Source organism: Podarcis bocagei, assembly GCF_964188305.1.
Source record: "Podarcis bocagei genome assembly, chromosome: 2".
In the NCBI taxonomy this organism is placed as follows: domain Eukaryota; kingdom Metazoa; phylum Chordata; class Lepidosauria; order Squamata; family Lacertidae; genus Podarcis; species Podarcis bocagei.
Genome location: NC_138126.1, coordinates 12409905 through 12429012, shown reverse-complemented (window position 1 = coordinate 12429012; position 19108 = coordinate 12409905). Strand labels below are relative to the sequence as shown.

Below are 19108 nucleotides of genomic sequence, written 5' to 3'. Positions count from 1 at the left end.
GGGAAAGGCTCTTTCGCAGGAGGGGAGGCGACTTGAGCGTTGCTACCAGACGGGAAAATGCTGGACTAAGGGAGTAAGATCCGCGGCTGCCGGGAGCTTGCTAGGTCCCTCCTGGAGACTTGAGCTCCAGACACGGATCTTTCCGGGAGCTGCTTGCGCATCTGAGCCCTTTCCTGCATGTAAAGGGCGAGGCTTGGGAGATCTTCACGGAGAAACTGCTGCGCCTGACTCCTGTAACGTGTGAATGCGGGGAAATGCGTGTCAGACTTTGATCTTTGGGATCACTAGAGGCGGGAGGGTCACCTCTTCCCTTTGCACCAGCTTTCCTTTGCAAAGGGCATCGGTGTGAAAGAGGTGCGGGAGAGGAGGCAGAAATGAAAGAACATTTCATATTTGTGAGCAGGCAGCGGTGGGACGTCGGTGGTCCTTTTTCCCTGGGCTGCTAGTCTTATTATTTTTTTCTTTCCTTCCTTTAATTTTTTGTTTTATTTTTCATACTTATCTTGCATAAAGTGAGATTGCATCAGGCTGAACTGACTGACAGTGTTTTTCTGACTTGGAATGCTTTGTATGCACTGCTTTGATTTTCAATAAATGAAATCTTTTAAATGGGGGAGGAAGTAGGAATTTTCACATACTTCATGACTATAGATAAGAAGTTTCAGAGGTGAAGAGTGACGAAAATATTTTGCTCATGGCTTAAAACACATTTTTTTGAATTCTCTACCTCAATGTACTCTTTGGAAGAAAGCTTTTATTAATTTAAGCAAAGCAAGAGAAGCCAAATAAGCAGTCTAACTTTTTTCTTTATTGAAAGTTCAAAAAGTACTTAATTATACTTGAACTAAACGTGGTGAGACGTAAATAAAAGAGAGAAAAAGAAACAGAAACTATGTAGAGGGGGAAATGAATGGGGGAGGGGGGAAACCCCAAACTGTATATTTTACAAGGTTGTTATTGTAACCTTAACCTACTAACAGTGCTTGTATAAATGGATAAAAAAATTCATTGAACTTGTCCATGGCAAGTCTGCATTTATATGCAAGTCGTTTATATGTTGTGAGTCTCCAATCCAATCGTACAAAGGAGCCGCATTTTTATTTTTCCAATTCATCAGTATCAATCCTTTTGCTGCAGTCAGGGCACGGATAGTGCACTCATATACAGTGGTACCTCTGGTTAATAACTTAATTTGTTCTGGAGGTCTGTTCTTAACCTGAGGTAATACTTTAGCTAATGGGGCCTCCCGCTGCCTACCCGAGGTACTATATCTGGGTTAGCGGAGACAGTAACCTGAAGCACCTGTAACCCCAGGTACCACTGTAGTCCTTTTGTAAGGTTCCATGTGCTGGGTATAAAATTCAAGAGGATATTTTGCTCAGTAAATGTAAGGTTGTTCCATACAGTTCTGTTCATAGTTTCAGTTACAGGACAATGAAAAACATGTGTTTTAGAGAAGCATTATCCCTAGTGCATCTCCAACAGTTAAGATACCTGAGATAGCCCTTTTTAAAAGAAATGTAATGGGGTCCAGTATATTCTAAATATTATTCTAGCAGGCTAACATCTATGTTCCACACTCACTAATGAGCGACACTTAAGATACAAGATCAAAAGGATATTATGGAGATAACTGCAAAAGCGAAGTTCACGGTTCATCTCATTTGCAGCAGAGACCCTGAGAGCAGGAGATCCTTCCCTTCCCTCAATAGGGCCAACGTTGACATTCACCAGCAGAACTCGAATGAGTGCCTTAGAGAGCTGCTGTCGCAGAGCTCTTATATAGAGGCTTTTAAACATGACCCAATAGCAGGAGGGCTCTTTAAGTTCTGTTGCCATTCTCCCTCATCTCTGCGGTGGGCACAGAGCAAAGTTACTCTCTCTTTTCCTAGCGGTGAGCCAAAGTCTGTATCTAATTGCCAGTTCCATGGCTTAGTCAAGATAGGCCTGTCCGCTAGCTGACACCTTATCAGGCCAGCTGTCTAGACCTCTGGTTGAAGCCAAGTTCTCATTATATAGACATATATAGAAATACTTTATTGTCTCTGTACCACTTGTTTTCATTGAGATTAAACAACCCCCCCCCCCAATCTCTCAGTCCTTGTTACATATATTATACAGATAAATTCATGGGGAAGCCCTCGTTATATGTATAGCTAGATTTAAAAGGATTTAAAGCTACCATTACATCAAGATCAGGAGACACAACCTTCTAAAAATATCTGGCATTACACATACTCAAAAGTGTTGGTGTGGTTTCTCTCCTGTGTGGACTCCCTGAGGCAGCACCAGCCTAGCTCTTCCAGACAAAACATTTCCAGCACTCGAAACATTAATGGGTTTCCCTTTTTAGTGGATTCTCTGGTGCCTTTGAAGGTCTGAATGAGCAGCAAATCATTTCCCACACTCCAGACACTTGCGTTGTATTTCCTTCGTGGAGTCTCCAGTGCTGATAAAAGCTTCCTTTCTTTACAAAGCATTCCCCGCACTCCCAACATTTATATGCTTTCTATTCCATATGGATTCTCTGGTGTTTTTGAAGGTTCCCACTCTGTGAAAACCATTTCCCACACTCTACACATTGGTAAGGCCTCTCTCCTGTGTGGACTTTCTGGTGTCTGCGGACATGTGATGACTGAGAAAAACATTTCCCACACTCCATGCATTTGTAGGGTTTTTCTCCTGTGTGGATCCTTTGATGCATGTTAAGCTCTGATTTTATAGCAAAGTATTTCTCACACTCCAAGCATTTATAGGGTTTCTCTCCTGTGTGGGTTCTCTGATGTTTCACAAGGGTGTCTTTCCTTAAAAAACATTTCCCACACTCCAAGCACTTGTGGGGTTTCTCTCCTGTGTGGATCCTCTGGTGCCCCCTAAGGCTTTGTGCTAAAGTAAATGACATTCCACAGTCTAAACATTTATGTGGCTTTTCTCCTGTGTGGACTCTCTTATGGATAATAAGATGTGATGAAGTGGAAAAACATTTCCCACACTCTCCACATTCATATGGTCTCACTCCTGTGTGGATTCTCTGGTGTACATGAAGGTGTGATTTGCTGGCAAAACATTTTCCACACTCCACGCATTTGTAGGGTTTCTGCCCAGTGTGGATTTTTTCATGCTGCTTGAGGTGTTGTTTCTGGGAAAAGCATTTTCCACATTCCATGCATTTGTAGGGTTTCTCTCCCGTATGGATTCTCTGGTGGATTGCAAGTTGTGATGCTGAAATAAAACATTTCCCACACTCCACACATTTATGAGGCCTGTCCCCGGTGTGCACAGTCTGATGCCTCAGAAGTTCAACTTTCTCATAAAAACATTTCCCACACTCTCTACATTCATAGGGTTTCTCTCCTGTGTGGATTCTCTGGTGTCCCCTGAGATTTTTTTGTAAGGGGAAACATTTTCCACACTCCAGACACTTGTGGGGCCTTTCTCCTGTGTGGGTTTTCTGATGGGTTACAAGGCTGGAACGGGAAGTAAAATTTTTCCCACATTCAAAGCATTTATACTGTTTCTCCCCTGTGTGAACCAACCGATGGCTCCAAAGGTGTGCATTTTGAGGAAAACATTTCCCACACTCCCAGCATTCATAGGGCTTCTCTCCTGTGTGGATCCTCTGATGGATCACAAGGCCTGACTTTTGAGCAAATGACTTCCCACACTCCAAGCATTTGTAGGGTTTCTCTCCTGTGTGGGTACTCCTGTGCCTCATAAGGCTTTGTGCTAAAGTAAATGACATTCCACAGTCTAAACATTTATGTGGCTTTTCTCCTGTGTGGACTCTCCTATGACTAATAAGATGCGATGAACAGGAAAACCATTTCCCACACTCTCTACATTCATATGGTCTCACTCCTGTGTGGATTCTCTGGTGTACATGAAGGTGTGATTTGTTGGTAAAACATTTTTCACACTCCACACATTTGTAGGGTTTCTCTCCCGTATGGATTCTCCGGTGGATTGCAAGATGTGATGGTACAAGAAAACTTTTCCCACACTCCGCACATTTATGGGGCCTCTCCCCGGAGTGAACAGTCTGGTGGCTCAGAAGGCCAGCTTTCTCATGAAAACATTTCCCACACTCTCTACATTCATAGGGTTTCTCTGCTGTGTGGATTCTCTGGTGTCGCCTGAGACTTCCATTTCTGGGGAAACATTTGCCACACTCCAGACACTTATGGGGCCTGTCTCCTGTGTGGGTTCTCTGGTGTCGCCTGAGATTTTTTTGTAAGGGGAAACATTTGCCACACTCCAGACACTTATGGGGCCTTTCTCCTGTGTGGGTTCTCTGATGGCTTACAAGGCCGGAACGGGAAGTTAACTTTTTTCCACATTCAAAGCATTTATACCGTTTCTCCCCTGTGTGAACCAACCGATGGCTCCAAAGCTGTGCGTTTTGAGGAAAACATTTCCCACACTCCCAGCATTCATAGGGCTTCTCTCCTGTGTGGAGCCTCCGATGGATTACAAGGCCTGATTTGTGAGCAAATGATTTTCCACACTCTGGGCATACATAGGGTTTTTCTCCAGTGTGGGTTCGCTGATGGGTAACAAGTTGTGACCTAACCGAAAAGCATAACCCACACACACTGCATTTGTGGGGCTTCTCTCCTGTGTGGACTTTATGGTGTCCATGAAGCTGTGATCTCTTGGGGAACCCGATCCTACTCTTCCCATATTTGTGGGGTTTCTCTCCCGTGTGGCCTCTTTCATGTTTCACAAAATCTGAGAGTCGGGAAAAACCTTCCCCACACTCCAAGCAGCGATATGACTTATCTCCTCCTGCATGGACGTTTCGGTGGATCAGAACGATGGGCTGATGAGCAAGAACCTTCCTGAACTCCAAAGACACAGGGGTTTCCAAAGGGCTCACAATCTCTGAACTCTGACCAAAACATTCCCCACGCTCAGAGCTTTCCTGGATCTTCTTTCCTGTGTGGATTCTCTGGTGTCCAGCAAGAGCCAATGTGAAGGCAAAGCACTGGCCACTTTCTGGGCAGAAGTGTTTCCTCCTTGAAATACCTGCTGAGAGAGTGAAGAAAGCGGAATCAGGGTTTGAAGATGGCTGAGAAGTAGCTTCAGAATCCAGACTGAAATCATTGGATCAGATGATGCGTGAGAGACGGAGGTCGTACCATTTCTCCCCCCCCCCCCCGCCCACAACACCCACTGCATAAGGTATAACCAGTGAAAGAGCCTTTTAAAATGAGGTAACAGAGAACATTTTTCTTGCCCATTCTCAGCAAGGGAGGAGAAACTCTGAACGGACTCGTCATCCCACCCAAACTGCCTCACCTGAGCTGGTGTCCAAAATGGCAGCTCCTGTTCCGTCTGAGATCTGATATTGTGGCGTCCTGGGCTCTTCCGCTTGCTCTGCGCTGGGGACGAGGCTGGTCTTGGGAAGCGGCAGTGCTATGCAGGAAAGAAGTGAGAAGAAGGAAGAAGAGGAGAAAGAAGAAGTGAGGAAGCATTCGGTCTTATGGTCCGAACTATCCCCAATGACCGCTAATCGAGGACCCATAACTAAACAGTACTTTGGGTTAGGGGGCTACATGTTTGCGGGGGCCAAGGTGGCCAGTTGCTCTGTGCTGGAAGGCGAAGGGAGGACGGCTGAAGATGGCTGCAGGGTGGGGGGTCAGGACTGCACTGCCAGGACCCCAGGGAGGGGACTCGGTTGGCACTTCTGGAGTATTGCTGTTACGCTGGTGGGAGTCCCTCACATGCCAGCAAACCCATTTTGCACAGCTAGAGTGCAGCGCAGTGGTTAAAGTGCCCGACTAGGACCTGGGAAGCTAATACTTTTTGATCTGAACCCCACCCATCTGACTGGGTCACCCCACCCACTCTGGGCAGCTTCCAGAACATATAAAAACATAATCAAATGTCCAACATTAAAAACTTCCTGACACAGGGCTCCTAAAGGTTATATAGTTATTTATTTCCTTGATATATGACGGGAGGGTGTTTACCAGGGCGGGCGCCACTTCAAAGAAGGTCCTCTGCCTGGTTCCCTATCGCTTCGCTTCACTTCTCACATTGAGGGAACCAGCAGAAGCCCCTCAGAGCTGGACCTCAGTGTCCTGGCTAAATGATGGGGTGTAAATGCTCCTTAGGTATATGGGGCCCCGGCCGTTTAGGGCTTCTTCGTGTGCCCCACATTGCGCTCCTTGGAGGGGGAAAGGTTGGGATCAAAATGGATGGCATTAAGAATAAAGTACATTTGCAGCTCTTCTGCAACAAATCTGCTCCCCACCTACCCCTCCACCCCAAAAGAAGAGTGAGAAGAAAATGTCCCGGAAGGACTGCTTCAGACTCAAGGAAGGAGGGTCCTTACCCAGAGAGGCCACGTCCCCCTCATTCTCCGGCATGGCCACCCTTGCTCTTCGGCCAGCAGGGAGGGCCCTTTCGACCCTGCAGAAATAAACAGACATATCCTCAATGGTTAGCGATCTCTGTAATGACAAAATGCCCTCAGCAAAAACTGCAGCACCTCAGGAACGAACGCCTTTGGTGGCAAGTGAGGAGAGAATCTCCGTCTTCCCCATAGATCCTTGCAACTACATTCTATTATTATTATTATTATTATTATTATTATTATTATTATTATTATTATTGATTTTCTTGCACAAAAAAGTGCACAAGTTGTCTCCGTTTTCAAATCATAAAAGTTCCTTCTTCCGATCCTTTATCTTCAATGTGAGACTTTAATGCTCTATACTGGACTTTTGCCACTAATGTCACGACACGTTACTATGTCAACTGCAGCGTGTAGTTGTGTCGTTTAAACACTCCCCACTTCCTGCCGGGCTGGAAAGGGATTAGTTTAACCTCCGGTTTGCTAGGGAAACCGAATTACTGCGTCACAAATAATGCACTTCTAAAAAATGTGTCACCCACCTGAAAAGTTTGGAAAGCTCTCCTGCTTGCAGTATAAGGTTTGGGGGGAGAGAGAAGGGGGATAGTAGACTTTCATTCTTTTACACAGTGGATGTGCAAGGTTTTTGTTTCAGCGCCACGTGGGTAGGTTCTTTTTCTACGCATTTAATAGTTTTCATTGGCACTGAAAAAAATCTTTGATAAAAAATTAAGTGTTTTTTTTACATATTTGTAAGAAAAGAAATCTAAAAAACTTTGGGGTTTGTTTTTAAAAAATCTCAGCTTTCAGAGTGTTCTGTTTTTTACTTTTTGCAACCCAAGGTCGGGTCCCCAGCCTATGGCTGTTTCCTGGGGTTGACTGCAGTGAACAAATTAGAGTTAATAATAATAAAAAAAAGGTAAGGACCCCAGGATGGTTAAGTCCAGAATGGATATACAGTGGTACCTCAGGTTAAGTACTTAGTTCGTTCCGGAGGTCCGTTCTTAACCTGAAACTATTCTTAACCTGAAGCACCACTTTAGTTAATGGGGCCTCCTGCTGCCGCCGCGCCGCCAGAGCACGATTTCTGTTCTTATCCTGAAGGAAAGTTCTTAACCTGAAGCCGTATTTCTAGGTTAGCAGAGTGTGTAACCTGTAGCGTATGTAACCTGAAGCGTATGTAACCTGAGGTGCCACTGTAATATAAGTATCATTGCAGACTTGTAAGGGAATAAGAAAACACCATGGCAGGGTGGATGGGAAGTCAACGGATATGAGAGAGTAGTTATAACTGTATTTTAAAAGAATTTGTAATATTTGAAAATTAAATATTTCCAAAAAAAAATAAAAGAGACTGGAGAGCAGCCTTAGCTCATTTGGCAGAGCAGATCCCCCCCAAGTCCAATTCGTGATCTATCTAAGAGAGGCTGGGAAAAGACCCCCGTCTAATACCAAGAAGCACTGCTAGTCCAGAGTGGCAATGTGGTGTGGTGGTTAGAGTTCTGTGCTGAGACCTGGGAGTTCGGGGTTCAAATCCCCACCCGGCCATGAAGCCCACTGGGTGATCTTGGTGCCGGTCACAGTCTCTCAGCCTGGCCTCCCTCACAGGGATGTTGTGGGGAAGAAATGGGGAGATGGGGAACATGCAAACTACCTTGAGTTCTTCGCAGGATCGGTGGGGTATGAATGCAAGGAAGTAAAATACACACAACCCATGGGATACATTCCAGCCACACAGAAACCGGAGGTCTATTTACATGCACACACAACTCCAGCCTAGCAGCTCAGGGGAATAATCGATGGCATATTCTAGCCAGGCAAAAGCACCCGACTTAGAGCAGGGCTGAAGCACCCTAGGGAGATGGGGCTGGCATGGGGGGGGGGGAATGAGAAGTCCAGCTAGACCCCCATTTGGCCCCAGGATCTGAGATTTCCACACACCCCATCCCCAGGATATACAGGACATTTCGGAACACTTTAAAATATTCAGGGGGGTACTCCAATTGCAAACTTTTTTCTTTCTTAAAAAGGGGATTATAATGTTATCTGATTTTTCTTAATGTCCAGAGTTTTTTAATTAAAAATATGCACAATCTTCCACCAAGCTTTCATTTCATTTCATTTTTTGTCAGTTATTTTTATAGGCTTTATACAAATTAATACCATTTGGCACTCCATTCTTGGCGCATATTTATCATCTACTATTACTACGTTTCATATTCATATTTATCTCTGGTTACCATTGCCTTTTACATAATTTTACATTTTCTCATTTCATTTCAAAGCTTTCAATGAGGAATAAACAAGTGAAAGAGATCCCTTCTTCTGCTAACGAGAATCTCCCCTTCCTCCTCTTTCACCCCGATGCAACGTGCAAACTTATCCGTGCAATGGGGAAAGCCAATATGGCTCATCTTTCCCGCCGCCCTTTCCTGCCCGCCCCCTCACCGGCATTCACGTGTTGCAGGGTTCAGACGGTGCCCTCTCACCCGCGGAGAGCTGCTTCCGAAGGGCCCCTCTGCCAGCAAAGACTCCTTCTTCCTCCCACCTTCAGCCTCCCCTGCAAAACCTCTTTGCACCCCAGAGATCGCGATGGCCGGACGCCTCCTGCAAAAGACCCACACAAATGGGGGCTGGCCAGAGAAACAGGCACCCCTTGAGACGTCCTGCCCCTTCGCTTCTTCTGTTCCCCTGAGTGTCTTCTGTTCCCCTGTGAGGGAAAAAAGTGCCTTTCGGCTCTGGGAAAGGTGCTCCTTTATTTGTATTTTCCCTTTCTATTTGCTCACCTACTGGCACACCTCTCTGTACCGCCTAACACGTCGCAGTGGTGCCCGGCAAAAAGAATGAGAAGATGAAACCGGCTTGCACGTCAACGTGGTGGGATTCTAGACTTGGAAGGGACCCCGAGGGTCATCCAGTCCAACCCCCGGCAACGCAGCGCTCTTTTACCTCACGTGGGGCTCAAACCCGTGACCCTAAGATCAAGAGTCCCCATCTAAACCAAAAGTACTGATCTGGGAGCGACCTGGGGCTGCTGGCGGCCTCTCAAGCTGCCCCACCTCACAGGGTTGTTGTGATGGTGGCTGTGGAAGCGGAGAGCAGCAGAGGCTGCCATGAGCCCCTTGGGGAAAAGGCGGGAGAGGAGAAATGGAGCTGGGCTGGCGCAGGGGGGTCCTGCCTTCCGGCTAAGGCTCACCCAAGACAGTTCTAGGAGCGGGGACAGAAATAAGAGTAGCTGGCCAAACGCTGCTTTCTCTGCAATCCCCTCTCAGTTCGCATGAAGCGAAAGAGGGAGATGCTGCGCAGCCTCACGCACTTCCAGTGTAAAACTGCCTTAAGCCCCATCAAGGTTGTCAGGAGGAGAATTTGGCCCTTTTCAACACCGAGGAGATCTTCTTCGCTTGTTTCCTGAAACTTGTCCTCCACTGGACCATTCAAGAAACTAACCTCAAAGCAGAATGGTAAGAATATCAGTAAAAGGAATACCATCAGCAAAATGGAAAATGTACAGTTACTTTATGATGCTTTGAAATTCAAACAATTCAAACTTCAACGTACTTAGAATCATAGAATCACAGAATCATAGAGTTGGAAGAGACCAGAAGGGCCATCGAGTCCAACCCCCTGCCAAGCAGGAAACACCATCAGAGCACTCCTGACATATGGTTGTCAAGCCTCTGCTTAAAGACCTCCAAAACAGGAGACTCCACCACACTCCTTGGCAGCAAATTCCACTGTCAAACAGCTCTTACTGTCAGGAAGTTCTTCCTAATGTTTAGGTGGAATCTTCTTTCTTGTAGTTTGGATCCATTGCTCCGTGTCCGCTTCTCTGGAGCAGCAGAAAACAACCTTTCTCCCTCCTCTATGTGACATCCTTTTATATATTTGAACATGGCTATCATATCACCCCTTAACCTCCTCTTCTCCAGGCTAAACATGCCCAGCTCCCTTAGCCGTTCCTCATAAGGCATCGTTTCCAGGCCTTTGACCATTTTGGTTGCCCTCCTCTGGACACGTTCCAGTTTGTCAGTGTCCTTCTTTAACTGTGGTGCCCAGAACTGGTCACAGTACTCCAGGTGAGGTCTGACCAGAGCAGAATACAGTGGCACTATTACTTCCCTTGATCTAGATGCTATACTCCTATTGATGCAGCCCAGAATTGCATTGGCTTTTTTAGCTGCCACGTCACACTGTTGGCTCATGTCAAGTTTGTGGTCAACCAAGACTCCTAGATCCTTTTCACATGTACTGCCTTCAAGCCAGGTGTCACCCATCTTGTATTTGTGCCTCTCATTTTTTTTGCCCAAGTGCAATACATTACATTTCTCCCTGAAGTGTGATCCTGTCCTCTGGGGTGTTAGCCACCCCTCCCAGTTTGGTGTCATCTGCAAATTTGATCAGGATGCCCTTGAGTCCATCATCCAAGTCTTTGATAAAGATGTTGAATAAGACCGGGCCCAAGACAGAACCCTGTGGCACCCCACTAGTCACTCTTCTCCAGGATGAAGAGGAACCATTGATGAGCACCCTTTGGGTTCGGTCAGTCAGCCAGTTACAAATCCACTGAGTGGTAGCATAGTCAAGACCGCATTTTACCAGCTTCTTTACAAGAATATCATGGGGCACCTTGTCAAATGCCTTGCTGAAATCAAGGTAGGCTACATCCACTGCGTTCCCTTCATCTACCAGGCTTGTAATTCTGTCAAAATGAGATCAGGTTAGTCTGGCATGACTTATTTTTCAGAAATCCATGCTGACTATTGGTGATCACAGCATTCCTTTCTACGTGCTCACAGACTGTTTGCTTAATGATCTGCTCCAGAATCTTCCCTGGTATTGATGTCAGACTGACTGGGCGGTAATTATTTGGGTCCTCTCTTTTCCCCTTTTTGAAAATAGGGACAACATTTGCCCTCCTCCAGTCTGCCGGGACTTCGCCTGTTCTCCAGGAATTCTCAAAGATGACTGCCAGTGGTTCTGAGATCACATCTGCCAGTACTTTTAATACTCTTGGATGCAGTTCATCTGGCCCTGGAGACTTGAATACATCTAAACTAGCCAAGTATTCTTGTACTATCTCCTTAGTTATTCTGGGCTGTGTTTCCTCTACTGAATCATTTGCTCCAAATTCTTCAGGTTGGGCATTGTTTTCTTTATTGGAGAAGACTGAGGCAAAGAAGGCATTGAGGAGTTCAGCCCTTTCTGTGTCCCCTGTTTGCATTTCACCATCTTCCCCTCTGAGTGACCCCACTGTTTCTTTGTTCTTCCTTTTGCTACAAACATACCCATAAAAGCCTTTTTTGTTGCTTTTAACCTCTCTAGCAAGCCTGAGTTCATTCTGTGCTTTAGCTTTTCTGACTTTGTGTCTACACGTGCTGGCTATTTGTTTGAATTCCTCTTTGGTGGTTTCCCTTTTCCAGTTTATGTACACATCCTTTTTAAATCTTAACTCAGTTAAAAGTTCTTTAGATAGCCACCCTGGCTTCTTTAGGCACCTTCCATGTTTCCGTCTCATTGGTATTGCCTGAAGTTGTGCTTTTAGTATCTCCCTCTTAACAAACTCCCAGCCATCATGAACTCCCTTTCCTTTTAGTATTACTGTCCATGGGATCTCACCCAGCACTTCCCTAAGTTTTATGAAGTCGGCTTTCTTAAAGTCAAGAAATTGAGTCCTAGTATGCTTGGCTGCTCCTTTCCGCTGTATAGTAAACTTCAGAAGAGCATGATCACTCGCGCCTAATGATCCTTCCACTTCTACCCCACTAACCAGGTCATCAACATTGGTTAGGACCAGATCTAAAATGGCTGTTCCTCTTGTTGCTTCTCCCACTTTCTGGACAATGAAGTTGTCTGCAAGGCCAGTGAGGAATCTGTTTGACCTTATGCTCTTGGCTGAGTTTGACATCCAACAAATATCCGGGTAATTGAAGTCCCCCATTACTACTATCTCCCTTCCTTTTGCATGCTTGGCCATCTGTTCCAGGAAGGCATCATCTATGTCCTCCGTTTGGCTTGGGGATCTATAGTAAACTCCCACAATGAGGTCACTGTTATTCTTCTCTCCCTTAATTTTGACCCAAATGCTCTCACTTTGGCTTTGAGGTTCTAAATCAGGGGTGTCAAACTCAAATTCATCGGGGGCCGCATCAGCTTTTTGGTCACCCTCAAAGGGCCGGTTGTATCTGTAGGACTTTTTCAAAGTTATTTTTCCATAGGCACTGGTGTGTGTTGTCTTGAACCTATACACTATTTAATATACCTATTCCAGTACGATTTTAAATAAGAATAGAAGAAGAAATAATAATGATTTTTTAAAAAGATGACGAGATGGGCTTCCAGGCAGACTGGAGCTCCAACAGGGAGGAGACAGGAGCCTGTCCCAACAGAGCAGAGCAGAAGCAAATGTTGCCTCCCCCCGCCCTGCCGCCGCACTCAGGAGTCGGAGGATACGGAGCTGCAGTTTGGGCAGCAGCAGTTTCTTCCTTGCAAGGAAGCCCCAGGGGCACTGCGGGCGCGGGTGGCCAGTGTTATGTAGTGTAGTTTCACCCTGGGCCAGCAGGGGGATACTGTATATAGTTTTCACTCAGGTCTGTAGGTAGTTTTCACTCAGGTCCGCGGCAGTTAGTTTAGGCGGGAACTCTGAGCTGTTGTGGTTACAATGTTGACAGCCGGCTGCCTATAAATACAGGCCGGCTGAGCTGTTCGCAGTCAGTTCTATTCCAGCTTATCTTAATAAAAGAGCTACTTGAAGAAATCGCTGTGCCGGCTGCTATGTCAACCCACTACTTAATACTGGCGACGAGGATGGGATTGGATGGACATCAGAGCACAGCCAGATGCGGCCAGCCTCTGAACTGAGCTAAATCACGGAGCGAAATCACTGGGCAGAACCAATTCAGAGCTGACTGTTCTGGCTAGAGCACTGTGTTCCATCCATCGCCCTTCACGCCGGCATCGGAATCATGGCTTCATTTGTGCCTCTACCGCCGTTTGCGCCAGCCTCTGAGTCATGGGACTCCTACCTCGCTCGGTTCGACTGCTACCTCCAAGCCAACGAGCTGACAGCAGTATCAGTGGATCGGAAGCGGGGCCTATTCCTCAGCCTCTGTGGGCCTGAGGTGTTTGAGACGGCCCGAGCATTGGTTGCGCCGGAAGCAGTCCAGGCAACACCATGGGACACGATCCAAGAGAAGCTCCGCAACCACTACGCACCAAAGCCATCCAAGATTGCTGCCCGCCATGCGTTCTACCACCGGAACCAGGCAGAGGGGGAGTCAATCAACAACTACGCCACCGCCCTGCGACAGGCCGCAATGCACTGTGAGTTCCGAGACTTAGACGATGCCCTGATGGATCGAATCGTCTGCGGGGTCCGGGACATCCATCTGCAACGGCGTCTCCTAGCCAAGCCAGACCTCACGCTACAGAAAGCCATTGAGGAGGCTGTGGCCTCAGAAGCTGCTGAACGCTCCGCCCAGGAGATCCGCAAGTCCAGCAGCCCGCGTCTTGCTAGGGGGCCAGTTCCGGTGCATCATGAAGAGGCCAGCAGTGATGAGGCATCCTCCAGTGAAGACGATGACGTGCACCAGACAAAGCGGGAGCGCAGGAAGCTCCAACAGAAGTCCAAGGGCCAACCGGAATGTGCTGGCTGCGGAGGCGACCATTCCCGTGCCAAGTGTCGATTCAGAGACGCCATCTGTAGGAGGTGTTCCAGAAAGGGCCACATCGCTAAGGTCTGCCGATCAGCTCCGTCTGACACCCCCCCTTCATCGACTCGCAAGTTCAAGTCTTCACTCCAGTCTGCCAAGGGAAGTTGTTTCGCTCTCACCAACTGCCGCTGCCCGTCTGGAACCACGATTGGCCAAACCGACTCGTCTACGCGACGCAAGCTGAACGTCACGGTGCTCATTGAAGGAGCTCCATGTGACATGGAGATCAACACCGGGTCTGCCCTGTCCGTCGTGTCATGGAGCACCATCAAAAGACTGGTACCCAGAGTATCCAAAAGGCAACTCGACTCTCACCGCGTACACCTCAGAGACTACCAGGGAAACGACATTCCCGTGGTTGGCGTTGGCCGGTTCTGGATCGCCTTCAAGGACTTTTCGGGCCTGCTCCGGTTGGTGGTGGTCGAAGGTCAGCGGCCAAGCCTCCTAGGGCTAGACTGGTTTGATGCCCTCGGCCTGGAAGTCACCGGCATCAACTGCATCTCTAACGCAGAGACTGAGGGTCTGGTCAAAGACTTTGCCGAGGTTTTTGACGGCACCTTGGGACAATATACTGGTACGCCCATCTCCTTTAGCCTTGATCCACAAGTCGCTCCCATCAAGCTTAAGCCACGCCGGGTTCCCTTTGCTCTCAAGGCTAAGGTGGACGAACAACTGGACAAACTGATCGCCCAAGGAGTTTTGGAGCCCGTCGACCACGCAAAGTGGGAAACCCCCATCGTCACGCCTGTCAAGCCAGATGGGTCGGTGAGAATCTGCGCTGACTACAAGTGCACAATCAACAAGGCACTTCAGCAGCACGCCTATCCGGTTCCTGTTGTCCAACACCTGCTGCATTCCCTGGGTGAGGGTAAGGTCTTCGCTAAGCTGGACCTTGCCCAAGCCTATCAACAACTGCCAGTCGATGATGCCACTGCTGAAGCCCAGACGATCGTCACCCACCGGGGGGCATTCCGTTGCCGCCGGTTGCAGTTCGGGGTGAGTGTGGCTCCTGGCATCTTCCAAAGCCTTATGGAGCGTCTCCTGCAAGGGCTTCCAGGCGTGGTACCATATTTTGATGACGTCTTGGTGTCTGCAGACTCACACCAGCAGCTGTTCGAGCGCCTCCGTGCCGTGCTGACCAGGTTCCAGGAGGCCGGGCTCAAGGTGAAGAGGGAGAAGTGCCTGATTGCCGTTCCACAGGTAGAGTTCCTGGGCTATCTTATCGATGCCTCCGGCCTTCATCCAACCACATCCAAGATCCGCGCTATCCAGCAGGCCCCCACCCCAAAGGACAAAACGGAGTTGCAGGCATTCCTGGGGCTGCTGAACTTTTATAACATGTTCCTGCCCCACAAAGCCACAGTGGCTGAACCTCTTCACCGACTCCTTAGCACTAAGACGCCTTGGGCCTGGGGTCATCGAGAGACGGCGGCCTTCAACGCGGTCAAGGCTCTCCTTTCTTCAGACAGTGTGCTGGTACAGTACAGTGAATCCAGGCCGCTGGTCCTTGCCTGCGACGCCTCACCTTTTGGCATCGGTGCTGTCCTTAGTCACCGTTTCCCAGATGGAAGAGAAGCACCGCTCGCCTACTTTTCCAGGACACTATCTCCGATGGAACGGAATTACAGCCAGCTCGACAAGGAGGCATTGGCACTTGTGGCTGGAGTGAAGAGGTTCCATGAATACCTCTATGGCAGGACTTTTGACCTCATCACTGACCACAAGCCACTCCTGGGCCTCCTCGCCGGTGATCGTCCAACTCCACCGGTCCTCTCACCACGCATGCTGCGATGGACTGTTTTCCTGGCTGCCTACCACTACCGGCTCATCCATCGCCCGGGGAAATCGATGGGCCATGCCGACGCCCTCAGCCGTTGCCCTCTTCCAGCATTTGTGGAAGACCCGGCTCCAGCTTCATCGCTCCTCCTGATTGAGGATCTTCCGGCAGCGCCTGTATCGGCTGCCACTGTGGCCTCCGCGTCTGCCCAGGATCGCACCATCAGCCGGGTGCTCAACTGGGTGTGGAGGGGGTGGCCACAAGGGCCTTTTGCATCGGAGTTCCAGCCCTTCGCAACCAGACAACATGAACTCTCAGCTCATCGCGGCTGTCTGCTGTGGGGAGACCGCGTCGTGATTCCCCAGGGACTCCGTCAGCGCGTCCTGGAGGCTCTGCACGTTGGCCACCCGGGAATTGTCAAAATGAAGGCGTTGGCTCGGTGTTACGTCTGGTGGCCTAATATGGACGATGCCATCACTGCCTGGGTATCCGCCTGTCAAGCGTGCCAAGAGTCGAGGCCTGCACCACCGGCAGCTAAGGGACACACCTGGGAGACGCCAAAGACACCCTGGTCGAGGGTGCACATCGATCTGGCTGGCCCCTTTCACGGCCGGACCTTTATGGTAGTGGTGGACGCCTATTCCAAATGGCTGGAGGTCGCTCTGATGCCCTCCACCACTACCGAAGCTGTCATCCGGGTGCTGCGAGGCCTGTTTGCAACGCATGGGTGTCCTGATGTCCTTGTCTCTGACAACGGACCGCAGTTCACGTCAGGTACGTTTGAGCGGTATCTTTTGGGACTGGGCATCCGCCATGCCCTAACGGCACCTTTTCATCCATCCAGCAACGGGCAAGCGGAAAGAATGGTGCGCTCGACGAAAGAGGCACTGGCGCGCCTGGACCGGGGAGACTGGCATGAGCGGGTCGCCAAGTACTTGTTCGTGCAGCACATCACTCCTCATGCGGCCACAGGGAGGAGTCCTGCTGAACTGCTTATGGGCCGCCGCCTCAGGTCACCGCTCGACCGGCTACACCCAGACTTTGCCGTGGCTGAACCCCCAGGCTGTGCCAACGCACCACGGTCATTTGTCCCAGGAAACCAGGTCTTTGCCCGGAACTATGTGGGGGACATTCCTTGGGTGCCAGCCACAGTAGTGGGAGTCACTGGACCTCGCTCGTACCAGGTGGCACTCGAAGACGGACGTTTGTGGCGACGGCACATAGACCAGCTTAGGCGCAGGGTTGGCGACTTAGACACTACCGAGGTGCCCCCAACTGCGCTTGCTGCTCCAGAAGAGACACGTACAGATGGCGAGGCCCCACCTACACCTCCCTCGCAAACTGCCAGCGTGGAGCCGAACCAAGCCGTCTCAGAACAGACTCAGACCACTCCACTTGCGGAGGCTCCACCCACAGCAGCGGATCCAGGGGAGTTGGTTCCAACGCCACCTAGGGTCGCACCACAGCCTCAGCGAGAACTGTGTGGCCCTCCGGACTTGGCTGCCAGTCCCCGGCGGTCTGGCAGAGTTTCCAAGCGCCCAACTCATTTAAAGGACTACGTTGTTGGACAGGTATCACTGTTGGGCTAAGTATGGGAAATGTAACCGATATGCTTTTGTGCCTAATTGAACCAATACGCGTAGTGCTGTATATAAGGAAACCATTATGATTGTAACTAACGCCTTATCTCGGTGGGGAGGGGTGTTATGTAGTGTAGTTTCACCCTGGGCCAGCAGGGGGATACTGTATATAGTTTTCACTCAGGTCTGTAGGTAGTTTTCACTCAGGTCCGCGGCAGTTAGTTTAGGCGGGAACTCTGAGCTGTTGTGGTTACAATGTTGACAGCCGGCTGCCTATAAATACAGGCCGGCTGAGCTGTTCGCAGTCAGTTCTATTCCAGCTTATCTTAATAAAAGAGCTACTTGAAGAAATCGCTGTGCCGGCTGCTATGTCAACCCACTACTTAATAGCCAGGATGTCCTGCTGGGGCCCCGAGCTGCTGCAGTTGCTCCCAGGGAGGGGGCTATCCGCCAAGTCCTCCGGCCCAGAGAAAGCCGATGTGTTGGCGTGGGGAGGGGGGCGGTGTTTCGTAGCCAGGCTCCCGCAGCCAAGTTGCTGGCAGGCTCCCACTTTGCTCCAGCCGCCCAGATGCCGGCACAGTCCTCTTCAGGGTGGGAGGCGCCCCTGCTTTGCGGTGTGGCACACCGCCCGCCCGCCCGCCTCCCTCCACCCCACTCTGCGCAGCTGAACCGGCAGCAGCCTCGCCTCTCCCAGCCCAGCCGGGGCGCGCTGCCTGCTGCAGGATCTGCGCCTGGTCCCCGCTCTCCACCCGCCTCTGCCGTTCCCTTCCCCGCCTGCCGGCCCCGCTATTTACCCACCAGAGCCACCCCCAGCCAGCCCCTGGCCCCGCCGCCCGCGCCCCCGGCCATCTCCTCGCCAGCTGCAGCGCCGCAGTGGCCTCTATTTGCGGCCCGAGCGAGCGAGTGAGTGGTGTCCCAAGCGTGGCTCTCGCTCCCTGCCCTCGCTGCCAGCCTCCGCGGATCTCTTGGGCTCCAAAAGTTGCCGCGCGCACGACCCGCCCCCTCGAGCAGCCGCGCCTGGGAGGCTCCGAGGGGCGGAGGCAGCCGGCTCTGAGCTCAGCTTCGCGGGACCGCCTCCTCCGCAGCGAGGCCCGGACTGGACAAAGCGAGCAGAAAGCCTCTTTGCCCGGCCCGCGAGGAGGCGAAAGTTGCGGGACCGGCCAGTAGGCAGCGCCGTTGGGGCGCGTTGGTTGGAGCCCTATCTGCAAGCAGGCAGGGAAGGCTGTTCACGTGGGTCACTTTTTAGAAAGGCAGAGAGCCTCCGCCGGAGTGCGGACCCTAAAATCTGTGTCGGGACCAGTAAAAAGGACGAGAAGCTCGCTTCCTCGCCCTTGATGCCACGGGCCACATGACGAACTCTGGCGGGCCGGATTCGGCCCGCGGGCCTTGTGTTTGACACCTGTGTTCTAAATCTTGGATCTCTTCACAGGTATACACATCCCTGACATATAACGCCACTCCTCCTCCTTTCTTGTCTGGTCTGTTTCTCTGAAATAGATTGTATCCCCCCATTATTACATTCCAATCGTGGGACTTATCCCACCAGGTTTCAGTGATGCCTATTATGTCATATTTAGTTTGCTGTACCAAGAGCTCAAGCTCATCTTGTTTATTTCCCATGCTTTGCGCATTAGACATTGAAGTCCATTAATCATTCCCCCGTGTCTCTTATTTAAGGATTTTT

At 49.9% G+C, this 19108-nt stretch overlaps 1 protein-coding gene across 1 annotated transcript; it reads right to left on the bottom strand.

Annotated features, from left to right (window-relative positions):
* Window positions 1-2397: 2397 nt before the first annotated feature.
* On the bottom strand, window positions 2398-8977 carry LOC308580401 (uncharacterized protein). The gene is made up of 4 exons (XM_081181949.1): window positions 8807-8977; window positions 6338-6414; window positions 5299-5415; window positions 2398-5028 (listed from the first exon to the last, which is right to left on the bottom strand). The coding sequence occupies exons 2-4, from the start codon at window positions 6369-6371 to the stop codon at window positions 2510-2512; spliced, it is 2670 nt and encodes an 889-aa protein (XP_081038075.1). The 5' UTR covers window positions 6372-6414; window positions 8807-8977; the 3' UTR covers window positions 2398-2509.
* Between the last annotated feature and the right edge of the window lie 10131 nt (window positions 8978-19108).

What these genes read in the sequence shown, in the direction of transcription:
- LOC308580401 (XM_081181949.1), bottom strand. Translation starts at nt 6,371, where the DNA reads ATGCCGGAGAATGAGGGGGACGTGGCCTCTCTGG. An exon ending in GGGGGACGTGGCCTCTCTGG is followed by an intron (nt 5,416 to 6,337) that starts GTAAGGACCCTC and finishes TTTCCTGCATAG; the next exon opens with CACTGCCGCTTCCCAAGACC. An exon ending in CATTTTGGACACCAGCTCAG is followed by an intron (nt 5,029 to 5,298) that starts GTGAGGCAGTTT and finishes TCACTCTCTCAG; the next exon opens with CAGGTATTTCAAGGAGGAAA.